Source organism: Hypanus sabinus, unplaced genomic scaffold (assembly GCF_030144855.1).
Source record: "Hypanus sabinus isolate sHypSab1 unplaced genomic scaffold, sHypSab1.hap1 scaffold_2633, whole genome shotgun sequence".
In the NCBI taxonomy this organism is placed as follows: Eukaryota; Metazoa; Chordata; class Chondrichthyes; order Myliobatiformes; family Dasyatidae; genus Hypanus; species Hypanus sabinus.
In genome coordinates this window covers 10,321-26,308 of record NW_026780763.1, presented here as the reverse complement: position 1 = coordinate 26,308, position 15,988 = coordinate 10,321, and the positions used below count along the sequence as shown (strand labels likewise).

Below are 15,988 nucleotides of genomic sequence, written 5' to 3'. Positions count from 1 at the left end.
CCGGTCCCATCACACACTCTCGGGGTCAGACACAGAGTGAACCCTCTCTCCACACCGTCCCATCACACACTCCCGGGGTCAGACACAGAGTGAACCTCCCTCCACACCGTCCCATCACACACTCCCGGTATCAGACACAGAGTGAATCTCCCTCCACTCCGTCCCATCACACACTCCCGGTATCAGACACAGAGTGAATCTCCCTCCACTCCGTCCCATCACACACTCCCGGTATCAGACACAGAGTGAATCTCCCTCCACTCCGTCCCATCACACACTCCCGGGGTCAGACACAGTGTGAATCTCCCTCCACACTGTCCCATCACACACTCCCGAGGTCAGACACAGAGCGAATCTCCATCCACACCGTCCCATCACACACTCCCGGGGTCAGACACAGAGTGAATCTCCCTCCACACCGTCCCATCACACACTCCCGGGGTCAGACACAGAGTGAATCTCCCTCCACACCGTCCCATCACACACTCCCGGGGTCTGACACAGAGTGAATCTCCCTCCACACTGTCCCATCACACACTCCCGGGGTCAGACACAGAGTGAATCTCCCTCCACACCGTCCCATCACACACTCCCGGGGTCAGACACAGAGTGAATCTCCCTCCTCACCGTCCCATCACACACTCCCGGGGTCAGACACAGTGTGAAACTCCCTCTGTCTCCCACAGGCCTGTCCCTGCTCCTCAACACGGCACAGATGGACCGGACCCCGTTCCTCACCACCTCGGCCGGGGCCCGGGTGATGGTGCACAGCCCGGACACCGTCCCGTTCCTCGAGGACGGGGGTTTTGACATCCAGCCCGGGCTCGAGACCTCGATCAGCATGCACAAGGTACCGGGCGAGTTCAGCTCCACCCAGCCCACCCCGTTTGAGGGTCTCTCAGTCCTCTGGTCAAGGGGGGGGGGTTTGACGAGGACGCTCCCGGGAACGAAGGTGTTAACGTTCGGCAGCACTGGCTGGGATTTGGGGGGTGGGTGCTCATTGACACCTACCGAGAGGGCTGGATAGGGCGGGTGTGGGGAGGCCGTTCCCTCTGGTGGGGGTACCCGGAACGGGCGGGCACAGCCTCACAATTGAGGGTGAGAAGGGACTTATCTTTTTTTAGCCGGGGGGGGGGGTGGTGGGAGCCGAGTCCGCGGGTGTACTTAAGGTGGAGTTCGTCCGTTTCCCCAACCGGTCGGGGCGCCTGAGGATCGGGGAGGGGGAGGGGTCGGGCGGGATCCGGGAACGGCCCTGACGGCCCCCGGGCCCCTGTGTCTTCCAGGAGGAGGTGTCCCGGCTGGGGGGCCAGTATGGAGACTGCACGTGGGACGGCAGCGAACTCAAAGTCACCAACCTCTATCGAGGGGCCTACACTCAGCAGGTAGGTGGAGGAGGGGGTGTATCCTTGTCGCTCCTCCCTCGGAGGGGTGGAGGGGGGAGGTTGAACGTCCCGGGACCGGGAGGAGGCCGATACCAACTCGGATGAGGCCGTGGGAGGTGCCCCGGGGTGGCGGTGGGGAGATGGGGTGCTCGAGGGCGGACGCTCAGCAACGCTCCCGGCGGGAGTGGAGTGGAGTCCCCCCCGGGGGGCAGGGGTGCGCGGTTGATGACTGCGGAGGACGCCCCTGGGTAAGAGGTCGATTCCGACGCGGTCAAGGTCTCCCGGGTGGGGTGGGCGGAGGGGCCGAGGGGAGGGCGGTTGGGGTCAGGCCCGGGCGGAGTGGGGGAGCCCTGAGTTTGAACACGGAATGGCAATTTCCCCCTTCCCTTCTCCCCACCCCCCAACCATTTTCCTCTCCTCTCATCCTCCCCTCTGCTTTTCTCTCTTCCCTTCTCTCTCCCTCTCTCGCAACTCTCTCTCACCCCTCTCTCTCACTCTCTCTCTCTCCGTCCGCCTCTCTCTCACCCTCTCCCCTTTTCTCACCCTCACCCCCTCTCTCACGCAACTCTCACCCTCTCTCTCCTCCTCCCCTTTTCTCCCCTTTCTCCCTTACCCCCTCTCCCCCTCACTCCCTCTCCCCCTTCCTCTCCCCTCTCACCTTTCCCCTTTTCTCCCTCTCCCATACCCCCTCTCCCCCTCCCTCTCCCTTTCTCCCCCTCTCACCCTCTTGCAACTCACCCTCTCTCTCCCTTCCCCTCTCTCTCACCTCCTCTCCCCTTTTCTCCCCCTCTCTCCCTTACCCCCTCTCCCCCTCACTCTCTCTCCCTCTCGCCCTCCCTTTCCGCTCTCTCCCCCCACAGGCCTGTCTACGTTCGTGCTTCCAGCTGACCATGGTGTCCCGTTGTGGCTGTGCTCACTACAGCTACCCTCTGCCCCCCGGCTCGGAGTACTGTGACTCGCACCGGCACCGCGGCTGGGGTGAGTCCCCCTCCCTTCCGCTGGTCGGTCGGTCGCTCGGGACCCCCCGCGCCCGCCCCTCCCACCGCTGAGCGCACGCCCGCCGTCCCGTCTCCTCTCCTCCTTCTCCCCACCCCCCAACCATTTTCCTCTCCTCTCATCCTCCCCTCTGCTTTTCTCTCTTCCCTTCTCTCTCCCTCTCTCGCAACTCTCTCTCACCCCTCTCTCTCACTCTCTCTCTCCGTCCGCCTCTCTCTCACCCTCTCTCTACCACCCTACCACCCCTCCTTTCTGTCGTCTTCTCTCCCCGGATCAGCAAGAGAGAAAAGAAAAGACCCCCCCCCCCGCCCCATTGGACGACGCCCATTCCGAAGCCCCCGCCATCCCTGGCTGCAAGCCGGACACTGCTGCGGCGAGACCTTCCCCGGGGCGTCCCGCTACTGAAACGGAACCCCACGAGGTGAGGCTTCGATGGAGAAAAGAAAGAGAGAACTCCTTATCTTTGGGATGCAGAGATCTCCAAATTTCGACCAAACCGTATCCTGGTTAATTCGGGTCGCGGTCTTATTAGGAAGCCATTGATTACCTATTGGTCAGAGGATCGAGACAGCAGTTAAAGTCAGCGCCCGTGATCAACTTACATCGATTTAAATTCAGCAGCGCAGAAAATAACCTCTTCAGAAATTCGGAGCAATCTACGTCAGTTACACATACACATGCACACACACGCGCACACACACATGCACACACACACACGCGCACACACACGCACACACCAAAGCTACCTTTTGACCACATTACAAGCCAGTGACAGTTAAATATCTTCCAACTGAATCAGTGACAGCATTAAAATGTACAAAAGGGATTTAAAAATTAATAAAAATAGTCACCCCTCTAGTTTTAGTTACTGATGAAGAGCGAAAGTGAGAGCCCCTCCAAAATTAAAAACAAAGATTTTTATCCCCCTACGGATATCAGTCCCGTGCGCAAACATAATGTCAGTGTGGAGTGATGTCAACAAATTGGATTAGTAAGTGTGCAGATGACACTATGATAGGTGGCGTTGTGGATAATGAAGTAGCTTTTCAAAGCTTGCGGAGAGATTTAGGCCAGTTAGAAGAGTGGGCTGAATGATGGTAGATGGAGTTTAATGCTGATAAGTGTGAGGTGCTATATTTTTGTAGGAATAATCCAAGTAGGACATACATGGTAAATGGCAGGGCATTGAGGAATGCAGTGGAACAGAGTGATCCAGGAATAATGGTGCACAGTTCCCTGAAGGTGGAATCTCATGCGGATAGGGTGGTGAAGAAAGATTTTGTTATGCTGGCCTTTATAAATCAGAGCATTGAGTATAGGAGTTGGGATGCAATGTTAAAATTGTACAAGGCACTGGTGAGGCCGAATTTGGAGTATTGTGTACAGTTCTGGTCACCAAATTATAGGAAAGATGTCAACAAAATAGAGAGAGTACAGAGGAGATTTACTAGAATGTTACCTGGGTTTCAGCACTTCTGTTACAGGGGAAGGTTGAACAAATTAGGTCTTTATTCTTTGGAGTGTAGAAGGTTGGGGGGGGACTCGATAGAGGTATTTAAAATTATGAAGGGGACAGATAGAGTTGACGTGGATAGGCTTTTTCCATTGAGAGTCGGGGAGATTCAAACAAGACATGAGTTGAGAGTTAGGGGGCAAAAGTTTAGGGGTAATACAAGGGGGAACTTCTTTACTCAGAGAGTGGTAGCTGTGTGGAACGAGCTTCCAGTAGAAGTGGTAGAGGCGGGTTCGATATTGTCATTTAAGGTAAAATTGGACAGGTATATGGACAGGAAAGGAATGGATGGTTATGGGCTGAGTGCGGGTCAGTGGGAATAGGTGAGAGTAAGCGTTTGGCACGGACTGGAAGGGCCGAGATGGCCTGTTTCCGTGCTGTAACTGTTATGTGGTTATATGGAGTGTTTTTAATTTCTTAAAGAAATTAATACACTTAATCGGTTGGTTCAAGCCATTCAGGTTCCAAGAGGTTATATAATAAGGCTTTAATTTAAGATCTTACAGGATAAGTTAGTGCGCTGGCTCAGACTAAACCCGCAGGGAGGAACAGATTATGAATTCGATCAGAGAGCAGTAAAACAACATGGTTGACGGGAAATCCTCTCGGGACTGCCCGGTCCAGAAAGCCGAAACAAAACAAGTGCGTGAGTGGCGTTTCGCGGGTGCCAAACTGAAGCCGGTGGTTATCCAGGAGAGAGTGTCCGCTGGACAGAGGGCGACTGAGACAGTGCACAGTTCAAACGAGACAACGTTGTTCAGGACCATGGTGTTACATGACACAGTACAAGAAACTAGACTGAACTACGTACAAAACAACACAGAGAAAGCTACACTGGACTACAGACCTACCCAGGACTGCATAAAGTGCACAAAAACAGTGCATACATTACAATAAATAATAAACAGGACAATAGGGCAGTAAGGTATCAGTCCAGGCTCTGGGTATTGAGGAGTCTGATAGCCCGGGGGAAGAAACTGTTACATAGTCTGGTCGTGAGAGCCCGAATGCTTCGGAGCCTTTTCCCAGACGGCAGGAGGGAGAAGAGTTTGTGTGAGGGGTGCGTGGGGTCCTTCATAATGCTGTTTCCTTTGCGGATGCAGCGCATGGTGTAAATGTCCGTGATGGCGGGAGGAGAGACCCCGATGATCTTCTCAGCTGACCTCACTATCCGCTGCAGGGTCCTGCGATCCGAGACGGTGCAATTTCCGAAAACCAGGCAGTGATGCAGCTGCTCAGGATGCTCTCAATACAGCCCCTGTAGAATGTGATGAGGATGGGGGGTGGGAGATGGACTTTCCTCAGCCTTCACAGAAAGTAGAGACGCTGCTGGGCTTTCTTTGCTAAGGAGCTGGTGTTGAGGGACCAGGTGAGATTCTCCGCCGGGTGAACACCAGGAAATCTGGTGCTCTTAACGATCTCTGCCGAGGAGTTGTCGATGTTCAGTGGGGAGTGGTCGCTCCGTGCCCTCCTGAAGTCAACAACCATCTCTTTTGTTCTGTTCACATTCAGAGACAGGTTGTTGGCTCTGCACCAGTCCGTTAGCCACTGCAACTCCTCTCTGTAAGCTGACTCGTTATTCTTGCTGATGAGACCCACCATGGTCATGTCATCGGTGAACTTGATGATGTGGTTCGAGCTGTGTGTTGCAGCACAGTTGTGGGTCAGCAGAGTGAACAGCAGTGGACTGAGCACGCATCCCTGGGGAGCCCCCGTGCTCAGTGTGATGGTGTTGGAGATGCTGCTCCCGATCCGGACTGACTGAGCTCTCCCAGTCAGGAAGTCTAGGATCCAGCTGCAGGCTGAGTGGAGCCCGTGGGCCAGCAGTCCAAGTAGCCAAGAGGAAAGGGGCTGTGGAGATTTCTGAGGTCTCCGTCAGCCCGGTGGTGAAAGTTAGAGGGAAATTCTTCGGCACAGTGGCCTCCTCACAGACGGGGATGGAAGGAGAGTCATAGAACCACAGAACACTACGGCACAGTACCGGCCCTTCAGCCCCCCACGTCATGCCGACCCATATAATCCTTTAAAAAAGTACTAAACCCACACTGCCCCATGACCCCTCCATTTTTCTTTCATCCATGTGCCTGTCCAAGAGGCTCTTAAATACCCCTAATGTTTTAACCTCCACCACCATTCCTGCCAAGTCGCTCCAGGCACCCACAACCCTCTGTGTAAAAAAACTTACCCCTGATGTCTCCCCTAAACTTCCCTCCCTTAATTTTGTACCTATGCCCTCTGGTGTCTGCTATTGGTGACCTGGGAAATGGGTACTGACTATCCACCCTATCTGTGCCTCCCATAATCTTGTTGACCTCTATCAAGTCCCCTCTCATTCTTCTACGCTCCAAAGAGAAAAGTCCCAGCTCTGCTAACCTTGCTTCATATGACTTGTTCTCCAAACCAGGCAACATCCTGGTAAATCTCCTCTGCACCCTGTCCATAGCTTCCACATCCTCCCTATAATGAGGTGACCAGAACTGAGCACAATACTCTAAGTGCGGTCTCACCGGAGATTTGTAGAGCTGTAACGTGACCTCTCTACTCTTGAACTCAGTCCCCCTGTTAATGAAGCCCAGCATCCCATAGGTCTTCTTAATTACATATCAACCTGGGCAGCGACCTTGAGGGATGTATGGATTTGAACCCCAAGGTCCCTTTGTTCATCCACACTCTTAAGTAACTGACCATTAATCCTGTACTGTCTTCTGGTTTGTCCTTCCAAAATACATCACTGCACACTTGTCCGGATTGAACTCCATCTGCCATTTTTCTGCCCAACTCTGCAGCCTGTCTATATCCTCAACCACCTGCAGCTACATCCAGAACTCCTCCAATATATCTGACTGTATTTTCGTAATCATGTAATAAATTACTGCTATTAATTCCTCAACCCCGTTTACCCCCCTCCCTCTCTGCAAAGATTCCCTCACACTTAGTCCAGAGTTTCTCACCAAAACCGCCCGCGGAGGGTTTCATTGCTGCAATAGGCTTAATTTCTGGAGTGGCTTCTACACTCTGGCACGAAGCCAGGCACTGCAAGTCTTCCCGGGCACCTGGATGACAAGGTTTAGGACAGGTTCGGCACAGCTTTGCGGGCCGAAGGGCCTGTATTGTGCCGTCGGTTTTCTCCGTTTCCACGGCAAGGGACATCTCCGAGAGCCCGAGGGGGTGTTGGGAAAGGTTAGAAGGTGATGGGCTCCGAGCGCGTCGCAACAGCGGTGAATCCTTTAAGCCGAGCATCACGTACTGCGGCCACACCATTGGCGCCCCAGGACCTTTGCACCAGTGCTCTGAGGAAATGCCAGCAGTGGCGGGTGCCCCAAGGCCCGTCGCAGCCCTTTCTCTTCCTTAGGATTTCCCAATTACACTGACAGGTCCGTGGCCAGACCCGGTGACGCGTCAATAGACAGTAGTTGCAGGAGTAGGCCATTCGGCCCTTCGAGCCTGCCCCGCCATTCACTGTGATCATGGCTGATCATCCACAATCAGTACCCCGTTCCTGCCCTCTCCCCATATCCCCTGACTCCACTATCTTTAAGAACTCTCTCGTGAATGCATCCAGAGACTTGGCCTCCACTGTGAACACCCCCAGCCGTTGCCTCACTGTTGCACGGAGGGCAACAATGAATATAGAATTGAGAGGCAACACGAGTGAATCTGCAGATGCCGGAAATAAATAAAAAACACAAAACGCTGGCAGAACTCGGCGGGCCAGACAGCACCTGTGGGAGGAGGTAGTGACGACGATTCGGGCCGAAACCCTCATCAGGAGGGTTGAATTGAGTCTGAATTGAGGGTTGAATTTGAGTATAGAATTCTGATTTTATAAACGAACACCAACGTTTATTAAACTCTGCTCAACAAAAGTGAGATGTAAGCAAACGACTAACTTAACCAGAAATTAACTGCTATACATTCGGTAATTCAACAAACAGCCAGCCTCTGGAATAGTTCTTAAAGTGGTAAATTCAAACAGTCTTAAAGTGGTAAACTCAAACAGTCTTAAAGTGGTAAATTCGAAAGCCCAAGTGATTTATACAGTCAGTAAGGAGAGACTTCCCTGAGAACTGATTTCTTCGAAGACGAGACGTTACTGCCGATCCCAGCCCAACGATGCCTCGTCCAAAGGATTCACGACGAAGGAAATAAAACGGCTTAAAGGAACTGACCTTTTTTTTTGCTGGAGGGTGAATGCTGCACAAACCTTCCTGATCTTGCAGGGGCTATGTCAGGTGCAGGCCACTATTCCTGAACGGAGACCCAATAAGGTCGATCCTTTATAAAACCTTCGAATGACACCAGCTTTACTCAAGCCTTCGGGTTCCCGAACTTTGGTCAGGTCTTCTCTCTCCAATACAGACAGACATACGTTATTGACCCCGAGGGAAATTGGGTTTCGTTACAGCCGCACCAACCAAGAATAGTGAAGAAATATAGCAATATAAAAAACATAAACAATTGAATAATAATAAGTAAATTATGCTGTGGAAATCAGACCAGGACCAGCCTATTGGTTCGGGGTGTCTGACACTCCGAGCTGAAGTTGTAAAGTTTGATGGCCACAGGCGGGAATGACTTCCTATGACGCTCTGTGTTGCATCTCGGTGGAATGAGTCTCTGGCCGAACGTACTCCTGTGCCTAACCAGTACATTACGGAGTGGATGGGAGACATACCTGCCAGAACCACCCATCACGTGACCTCACACTGGCGGGAAAATGACATCACCCCACCATCACAAGACAATTACAGTCAGCCCTCCTTATCCGCGAGGGATCGGATCTGGGACCACCCCCCCCCCCACCGCAGATACCATAATGCGCGGACGCTCAAGACCCTTTTCCAACCTGTTCAACGCGGTGGACCTTAAGACCCGGCGGAACCCCGGACCTTATTTAACCCGTCTCGGTGCGGTGGACCTTAAGACCCGGCGGAACCCCGGACCTTATTTAACCCGTCTCGGTGCGGTGGACCTTAAGACCCGGCGGAACCCCGGACCTTATTTAACCCGTCTCGGTGCGGTGGACATTAAGACCCGGGGGAACCCCGGACCTTATTTAACCCGTCTCGGTGCGGTGGACATTAGGACCCGGCAGAACCCCGGACCTTATTCAACCCGTCACGGTGCGGTGGACCTCAGGACCCGGCGGAACCCTGGACCTTATTTAACCCGTCTCGGTGCGGTGGACATTAGGACCCGGCGGAACCCCGGACCTTATTTAACCCGTCTCGGTGCGGTGGACATCAGGACCCGGCGGAACCCCAGACCTTATTTAACCCGTCACGGTGCGGTGGACATCAGGACCCGGCGGAACCCCGGACCTTATTTAACCCGTCTCGGTGTGGTGGACATTAAGACCCGGCGGAACCCCGGACCTCATTTAACCCGTCTCGGTGCGGTGGACGTTAGGACCCGGCGGAAACCCGGACCTTATTTAACCCGTCTCGGTGCGGTGGACATCAGGACCCGGCGGAACCCTGGACCTTATTTAACCCGTCTCGGTGCGGTGGACATTAGGACCCGGCGGAACCCCGGACCTTATTCAACCCGTCTCGGTGCGGTGGACGTTAGGACCCGGCGGAACCCCGGACCTTATTTAACCCGTCTCGGTGCGGTGGACATTAGGACTCGGCGGAAACCCGGACCTTATTTAACCCGTCTCGGTGCGGTGGACCTCAGGACCCGGCGGAACCCGGGACCTTATTTTACCCGTCTCGGAGTGGTGGACATTAGGACCCGGCAGAACCCCGGACCTTATTCAACCCGTCACGGTGCGGTGGACCTCAGGACCCGGCGGAACCCTGGACCTTATTTAACCCGTCTCGGTGCGGTGGACATTAGGACCCGGCGGAACCCCGGACCTTATTTAACCCGTCTCGGTGCGGTGGACATCAGGACCCGGCGGAACCCCAGACCTTATTTAACCCGTCACGGTGCGGTGGACATCAGGACCCGGCGGAACCCCGGACCTTATTTAACCCGTCTCGGTGTGGTGGACATTAAGACCCGGCGGAACCCCGGACCTCATTTAACCCGTCTCGGTGCGGTGGACGTTAGGACCCGGCGGAAACCCGGACCTTATTTAACCCGTCTCGGTGCGGTGGACATCAGGACCCGGCGGAACCCTGGACCTTATTTAACCCGTCTCGGTGCGGTGGACATTAGGACCCGGCGGAACCCCGGACCTTATTCAACCCGTCTCGGTGCGGTGGACGTTAGGACCCGGCGGAACCCCGGACCTTATTTAACCCGTCTCGGTGCGGTGGACATTAGGACTCGGCGGAAACCCGGACCTTATTTAACCCGTCTCGGTGCGGTGGACCTCAGGACCCGGCGGAACCCGGGACCTTATTTTACCCGTCTCGGAGTGGTGGACATTAGGACCCGGCGGAACGCCGGACCTTATTTAACCCGTCTCGGTGCGGTGGACCTCAGGACCCAGCAGAACCCCGGACCTTATTTAACCCGTCTCGGTGCGGTGGGCATTAAGACCCGGCGGAACCCCGGACCTCATTTAACCAGTCTCGGTGCGGTGGACATTAGGACCCGGCGGAACCCCGGACCTTATTCAACCCGTCTCGGTGCGGTGGACGTTAGGACCTGGCGGAACCCCGGACCTTATTTAACCCGTCTCGGTGCGGTGGACATCAGGACCCGGCGGAACCCCGGACCTTATGTAACCCGTCTCGGTGCGGTGGACATCGGGACCCGGCGGAACCCCGGACCTTATGTAACCCGTCTCGGTGCGGTGGACATTAGGACCCAGCGGCTCATCTCTGTACCCACGGTGTTTTTCTTTGCAAAAATAATCACGATCATGATTAAAAATAAAGTGGAAACAATAAAGCGATCAGAAAGAGGCAAAACGCCACCGGTTATCGGAAAAGTGTTGGGCTACAGTCGGTCAACGAGCAGAACAATTTTAAAGGAAAAAGTGAGAAAGGCTCTGCCCCGATGAAAGCTACAATTATTACTGAGCAACGCAGTGGTTTAATTATTGGGTTTTGGGGTTTTGACCCTCACTTCAACCCGGCACTCGGGAGCGGTCTGTCCCGAGAACTTCCGTTCCCAAGCCCGGCGCTGAAACATACGTTATTAAGTGTTTTAAATGCATAGAAAGGTAAAATATATACTATATACTACGACAAACGTTTGACTAACTGTTGCTAAATAATACTGGATGCACCTGTTCTGACTTAGTTAGTCAGAGAACTTCCGATTTTTTTCGATCCCGATCCACGATAACCCACGCACACCCTCCCGTATACTTTAAATCATCCCTAGATTACTTATAATACGGAATACAATGTAAAATGGTTGTTGTGCTGCATTGTTCAGGGAATAATGACAAGAAAAGAAGTCTGTACATGCTCGAGCAACAAGTGCTGGAAGAGCACTTCCGGGTTTTCGCGATCCGCGGTTGAATTCGCGCGTGCGGAATCCGCGGATAAGGAGGGCCGACCGTACATCGTGCTCACAAGACACGCGATTACATCACGGTTATAAGACAGTCACAAGGTACCCGCGGGGCGTGTCACATTCACGCTCCCTTAACGCTGCGGAGAAGCACTTCCAACCCACACGAGGGTCGTCCGCTAACGGCCACAGCGCGGGTTCGGAGATGGGCTCCGAACTCGGGGCGGCGGCTGGTCACGGAAAATGCAGGCGGATCCGTCCCCTTTGCCCTCGGAAAGAAGTGCTGGGGCGGAAAAGATCTCTTTTTTTTTAAACCGCTCTTGACATATTCCCCCTGACGCACGTCGGAAGCTTCCGCGTGGTGGCTGGGGTGACCCGGAAGGGGAGAAGGCGGCCTGCGCGGAAGGTGCGACGGGAACCCGCCCCCGGGCGCGGCCCGCATCGCCCCGGCAGAGGGTTTCGGTCAGACCGTCCGCGGGTGCCGATTTCTCCGCCGCGGTGAGGAGGGAGAGCGCCCGGCGCCTCGCGCTCTGCCGGTGGGCCGGGAGGCCTCTTTCGGAGGGCTGGTGGCCCGGAAGGCTTCACAGGTAGCGACGGGCCACGGTTTGTGGGGGGCAGTCGCGGTCATTCCTGGAGACGAACGGAACAGGGCGGCGCACGTCCTCACCGGACCACCCGGCTCGGAGGAGAGGGGAGTCCAAAGGGTTGAGTCGGGCTTATTATCGCCGGCAGGTTTGCTAACCGAGCAGCAGAAGTCCAATGCCGTAGATGATGTCGAAGGCACAGTTTAGGTACAGAGGAGGTGTCGGGGTTAAGTTTTTTTACGCAGAGTGCGTGGAATGGGGCGGAGGCGGACACGATAGGGTCCTTTAAGAGACTCCTGGATAGGTACGTGGAACTTAGAAAAATAGAGGGGTACGGGTAAAGCCGAGGGAGTTCTCAGGTAGGGACGTGCTTTGTGGGCCCGAAGGGGCCTGTATTGTGCTGTAGGTTTTCCATGTTTCAATAAACTGCTTTTCCCGGGGGGAAGGGGTGAATCTGTGGAACTCTCTGCCCCATGAAGCAGTGGAGGCTCCTTCACTAAGTATATTTTTAAGACAAGGTTGGGTAGATTTTTGCAGAGCAGGGGGTGACGGGGAAAAGGCAGGTCGGTGGAGATGAGCCCATGGCCAGATCAGCTGTGATCTTATCGAACGGCGGGGCAAGCTCGACGGGACCGACTCCTGCTCCTCTTTCTTATTTTCTCAATAAGATCCCCTCTCATTCTTCGTGATGATGCTCCATGAAGCCCGAGAGTTTAGTGTCCCGTTCGACGTAGGCCCCAGGCCTTCTCCATCCTGTTACTAAGGGCCCGGTGTATAGGCCTCAGGCCTCTCAGTTTGGTCACCAAGGGAAACCATTGGGCCTCCACTGTCTCATTACTGAGGGTGTTAACCTCTGTGTGTGACCCTCCCCGAACTCCTCCTTCCCCAACTATCACTCCCTTGTCTCTCTCTCACTCTTCCCTCATTCTTGCCCTGCTAATGTCTCCCATCCTGCTCTCTCTACCCCTTCCCTCTTAATCTCGTTCTCTCTCTGTCGCTGCCTCTCCCCCTCCTCTCTGTCCTGCTCCCTCTTTCTCTAACCCCTCTCCCCCCCTCCCCACAGGGCACTGCTACTTCCAGCTGTACAAGGAGTACACCGGGGATGTCCTGGGATGTTTCCAGACCTGCCGGAAACCTTGCCGGTAAGCAGGAGGCTCCGGGAGCAAGCCCCCACAACGTCCTGGGACGGGGGGCCGCGACGAGGCACGTCGTGAGGTCCGGAGTCCACCTGGTCATCCCAGAGGGGGCCGTTCGAGGGATGGGAATGGGAACTGAATCGACTTTATCACTTACATCCTTCGCAGACACGATAGGGTAAACATCTTTCCGATGCATCTCTGTTCAAATGCGCAATGACAGTCGTTTATAGTAAATATTATATCCAACAGGATAGACAATAGACAATAGGTGCAGGAGTAGGCCACTCGGCCCTTTGAGCCAGCACCGCCATTCACTGTGATCATGGCTGATCATCCACAATCAGTACCCCGTTCCTGCCCTCTCCCCATGTCCCTTGACTCCGCTATCTTTCAGAGCTCTATCTAACTCTCTCTTGAAAGCATCCAGAGAATTGGCCTCCACTGCCTTCTGGGGCAGAGCATTCCACAGATCCACCACTCTCTGGGTGAAAAAGTTTTTCCTCAACTCAGTTCTAAATGGCCTACCCCTTATTCTTAAACTGTGGCCTCTGGTTCTGGACTCCCCCCAACATCAGGAACATGTTTCCTGCCTCCAGTGTGTCCAATCCCTTAATAATCTTATATGATTCAATCAGATCCCCTCTCATCCTTCTAAATTCCAGTGTATACAAGCCCAGTCGCTCCAATCTTTCAACATATGACAGTCCCGCCATTCCGGGAATTAACCTTGTGAACCTACGCTGCACTCCCTCAATAGCAAGAATGTCCTTCCTCAGGTTTGGAGACCAAAACTGCACCCAGTACTCCAGGTGGGGTCTCAGCAGGGTCCTGTACAACTGCAGAAGGACCTCTTTACTCCTATACTCCCCTTATTATAAAGGCCAACATGCCATTAGCTTTCCTCACTGGGAGGGAGACGGGGTTGAGGTTGGTCAAGAGGGTGAAGGGAGATGCGCAGGGAGAAGGGAGGCGGAGGGTGAAGGGAGACTGGGAGAGGAGGGAGGACGATGGGAGGGAGACAGGGGTGAGGTGGGAGGGATGAGGGGGGCAGAGGGTGGAGACTGGGAGAGGAGGGAGGACGATGGGAGGGAGACAGGGGTGAGGTGGGAGGGATGAGGGGGACAGAGGGTGGAGACTGGGAGAGGAGGGAGGACGATGGGAGGGAGACGGGTGAGGTGGGAGGGATGAGGGGGACAGAGGTGGGAGGGATGAGGGGGACAGAGGGTGGAGACTGGGATGGGAGGGAGACAGGGGTGAGGTGGGAGGGATGAGGGGGACAGGGTGGAGACTGGGAGAGGAGGGAGGACGATGGGAGGGAGACGGGTGAGGTGGGAGGGATGAGGGGGACAGAGGGTGGAGACTGAGAGAGGAGGGAGGACGATGGGAGGGAGACGGGTGAGGTGGGAGGGATGAGGGGGACAGAGGGTGGAGACTGGGATGGGAGGGAGACAGGGGTGAGGTGGGAGGGATGAGGGGGACAGAGGGTGGAGACTGGGAGAGGAGGGAGGACGATGGGAGACGGGTGAGGTGGGAGGGATGAGGGGGACAGAGGGTGGAGACTGGGATGGGAGGGAGAGGGGTGAGGTGGGAGGGATGAGGGGGACTGAGGGTGGAGACTGGGAGAGGAGGGAGGACGATGGGAGGGAGACGGGTGAGGTGGGAGAGATGGGGGGACAGAGGGTGGAGACTGGGATAGGAGGGAGGACGATGGGAGGGAGAGGGGTGAGGTGGGAGGGATGACGGGGACAGAGGGTGGACTGGGAGAGGAGGGAGGACGATGGGAGGGAGATAGGGGTGAGGTGGGAGGGATGAGGGGGACACAGGGTGGAGACTGGGAGTGGTGGGAGGACGATGGGAGGGAGACAGGGGTGAGGTGGGAGGGATGAGGGGGACAGAGGGTGGAGACTGGGAGAGGAGGGGGGACGATGGGAGGGAGACGGGGTGAGGTGGGAGGGATGAGGGGGACAGAGGGTGGACTGGGAGAGGAGGGAGGATGATGGGAGGGAGACAGGGGTGAGGTGGGACGGATGGGGGGACACAGGGTGGAGACTGGGAGAGGTGGGAGGACGATGGGAGGGAGACAGGGGTGAGGTGGGAGGGATGAGGGGGACAGAGGGTGGAGACTGGGAGAGGAGGGAGGACGATGGGAGGGAGACGGGTGAGGTGGGAGGGATGAGGGGGACAGAGGGTGGAGACTGGGAGAGGAGGGAGGACGATGGGAGGGAGACAGGGGTGAGGTGGGAGGGATGAGGGGGACAGAGGGTGGAGACTGGGAGAGGAGGGAGGACGATGGGAGGGAGATAGGGGTGAGGTGGGAGGGATGAGGGGGACAGAGGGTGGAGACTGGGAGAGGAGGGAGGACGATGGGAGGGAGACGGGTGAGGTGGGAGGGATGAGGGGGTCAGAGGGTGAAGGGAGACTGGGAGAGGAGGGAGGACGATGGGAGGGAGACGGGTGAGGTGGGAGGGATGAGGGGGACAGAGGGTGAAGGGAGACTGGCAGAGGAGGGAGGACGATGGGAGGGAGACAGGGGTGAGGTGGGAGGGATGAGGGGGACAGAGGGTGGAGACTGGGAGAGGAGGGAGGACGATGGGAGGGAGACGGGTGAGGTGGGAGGGATGTGGGGGTCAGAGGGTGGAGACTGGGAGAGGAGGGAGGACGATGGGAGGGAGACGGGTGAGGTGGGAGGGATGAGGGGGACAGAGGGTGGAGACTGGGAGAGGAGGGAGGACGATGGGAGGGAGACGGGTGAGGTGGGAGGGATGAGGGGGACAGAGGGTGGAGACTGGGAGAGGAGGGAGGACGATGGGAGGGAGACGGGTGAGGTGGGAGGGATGGGGGGACAGAGGGTGGAGACTGAGAGAGGAGGGAGGACGATGGGAGGGAGACGGGTGAGGTGGGAGGGATGAGGGGGACAGAGGGAGGAGACTGGGAGAGGAGGGAGGACGATGGGAGGGA

General features: G+C 55.8%; 1 protein-coding gene across 2 annotated transcripts; it reads left to right on the top strand.

Annotated features, from left to right (window-relative positions):
- The first annotated feature begins 666 nt into the window (after positions 1-666).
- On the top strand, positions 667-13,937 carry LOC132388087 (amiloride-sensitive sodium channel subunit alpha-like). Of its 2 annotated transcripts, XM_059960440.1 has the most exons (4): positions 668-850; positions 1,284-1,382; positions 2,243-2,360; positions 12,955-13,248. In XM_059960440.1, the coding sequence occupies exons 1-4, from the start codon at positions 716-718 to the stop codon at positions 13,035-13,037; spliced, it is 435 nt and encodes a 144-aa protein (XP_059816423.1). In that variant the 5' UTR covers positions 668-715; the 3' UTR covers positions 13,038-13,248. The 2 variants fall into 2 exon arrangements, with proteins under 2 accessions (XP_059816422.1, XP_059816423.1); XM_059960439.1 differs by lacking the exon at positions 2,243-2,360 and having other exon boundaries at positions 667-850; positions 12,955-13,937.
- The last annotated feature ends 2,051 nt before the right edge of the window (positions 13,938-15,988 follow it).

What these genes read in the sequence shown, in the direction of transcription:
- LOC132388087 (XM_059960439.1), top strand. Translation starts at nt 716, where the DNA reads ATGGACCGGACCCCGTTCCTCACCACCTCGGCCGGGGCCCGGGTGATG. An exon ending in CCTCGATCAGCATGCACAAG is followed by an intron (nt 851 to 1,283) that starts GTACCGGGCGAG and finishes TGTGTCTTCCAG; the next exon opens with GAGGAGGTGTCCCGGCTGGG. An exon ending in GAGGGGCCTACACTCAGCAG is followed by an intron (nt 1,383 to 12,954) that starts GTAGGTGGAGGA and finishes CCCTCCCCACAG; the next exon opens with GGCACTGCTACTTCCAGCTG.